The sequence below is a fragment of the Verticillium alfalfae genome, genomic scaffold (assembly GCF_000150825.1).
Source record: "Verticillium alfalfae VaMs.102 supercont1.9 genomic scaffold, whole genome shotgun sequence".
Taxonomy (NCBI): domain Eukaryota; kingdom Fungi; phylum Ascomycota; class Sordariomycetes; order Glomerellales; family Plectosphaerellaceae; genus Verticillium; species Verticillium alfalfae.
Window position 1 is genome coordinate 348,609 of NW_003315030.1, and position 1,983 is coordinate 350,591.

Below are 1,983 nucleotides of genomic sequence, written 5' to 3' on the forward strand. Positions count from 1 at the left end.
CCTACGTCGTCCAGCTTTCTGATTGGTTCTTTTCTTCCCTACTTCGTTTGTCACGGGGCTAAGCGACGACGACTGGCAGGAGGGGCACTCACTGGAGGCACTTTTCCTGGCTCAGTTGCAAGTGCCTGACGCGCTTCTCGCGCAGGTCGCTCGGGATGAGCTTGACGAGCGTCCGCTGCCAGAAACTACCCGTGCGGAACATGCGCCGCGTCGCCTGCTCGTAGGCGCCCGCCTTGATCGTGTCGGTGATGAGGGAGACCCAGGAGTGGAACACGCCGTCCTTGAGGCAGCCGAACGGTTCGCCAAAGGCCATGTCGCCGATGATGTCAAACGTCGTAAAGTCTGCGGCGGTCAGCTTTGGTTGCATGTCGAGCCGATGGTACTACGGGCCCGCCTCTCAGGAACCTGGCAAGGAGGCCCGAAAAAAGCCTGGCAAAAGCCTGGCAGAAAAGCCCGAGACTGGCAAGGAATACGTACTAAACCAGTCGCACATGTTGACGGCGGCGCCCGACCGCGCCAACGGCGTCAGCTTCTGCACGAAGAGGTCGACGTAGCCGCGGATGATGCTCTCCTGCTCGAGCAGCGCCTTCTGGCTAAAGGCGTGGGACAGCGTGCGGCGCTGGCGGGCGTGGTTGGCGTCGTCGGCCATGGTCAGGGTCGTGGCGCCGGGGAGGTCCTGGACGGAGCCGACGTGGATGGCTGCGCGTGTTCAGCCTGTCGGGCTCGAGAACAGAGGCAGGGGCAGAGGCAGGGGCAGAGGTAGATACGTACGGTCCTTGTGAAACTGCGGATGGCCCTGTCTGTGGCCGTAAATGTCCTTCCACGCCGTCGGGTCCGTGAAGGCGAGCTCCGACGGCATGGTGCGCACGATGGGGCCGTACCGGAGGTGCAGCTGGTGCACGTCAAAGGGCCACCGGCCGCGGAAGAGGCCGTAGATGCTGTAGACGGGCGAGATCTTGGCGAGGAAGGGGCCCGGGTACTTGGCCAGCGGGTGGAAGTAGTAGTTGTACACGCCGCTCCAGAGGGTGTAGATGGTGAGCTGTCCGGGGCCGTCAGCTTGGCCGCCGTGCCACGTGGACGTTCGGAGCAGACGACTTACCAACGCGACGAGGGCCAGGCCGGCCAGGCCGGAGTAGTCGTACAGGAGCTGAACCGCACCCATTTTTCTTTCGCTGATGGTTCTTCTTGGTCGAACCACGGTGATCGTCTCTGTACAGTCGATGCTGAGATGTCCTCCCGCGCCAGCAAGGCTGAACCTCATATACTGCCCGTCAGAGGCATCAGGACGTCGGCCATTGGTGAAGCCATCCCCACTCTTGAAAGGTCCCTGTGACGTCTCGCGCTAGGGATACGTTTACCCAGCGCCAGGGCACCCGCGTCAGGGGGTTGATGTTGTGCTGGGACGATCGTTAGGGTGGGATCTGGTCTTCCCGAACGGCAACAGGCAGGCAGCCAGCCATTGGGAGGGGAAGGCCAGTGGAGTGGCCATCACCAGGCTCAGGGCGATGCAAATACATGCTCGAGCTGATGCCGAAGCCTGATGGTGTGCATGGAGTTTGGTCGAGAGACGCAGCGTAGCGTTTGATGCTGGGAATTTTGCAGAGTGCCACGAGACCAGGTGGGCGTAAGGCGAAGGAATCCCAACCAGATGTTCATCAATATGACTCGGAGCTGAAGCTGTCTGTCCTTGTCGTCAAGTCAAGTCTGATGATGGGTTCAGTACCTAAGGTAGGTAGGCAGGCAAGGCAGGCAACTGTCATGGGGATGGAGCCTTCCTTCTCTTCGGTACTTCCTGCGCTCCTTCGCGTCCCCACGGCGATCACTGGTCACTGCGGGGCGGGGTCACTTCACGACGCGGCAGGTGGGTTCGGAACTAGTTACCCGACCGTCTGATTGGATCTCTACGACTCATGAACAGGCTGCCAATGGCCTCGACCCAACTCAGGGGCTTTCACTTGCCTTGTCATCATGATGAACGTGTGC

General features: G+C 60.9%; 1 protein-coding gene across 1 annotated transcript; it reads right to left on the reverse strand.

Annotated features, from left to right (window-relative positions):
• Positions 1 to 88: 88 nt before the first annotated feature.
• Positions 89 to 1,261, reverse strand: VDBG_07065 (averantin oxidoreductase; the record flags this gene model as incomplete). Its single annotated transcript, XM_003002448.1, has 4 exons — positions 89 to 342; positions 478 to 699; positions 772 to 1,039; positions 1,100 to 1,261. 4 exons carry the CDS (start codon positions 1,259 to 1,261, stop codon positions 89 to 91), a joined length of 906 nt encoding a protein of 301 aa, XP_003002494.1.
• Between the last annotated feature and the right edge of the window lie 722 nt (positions 1,262 to 1,983).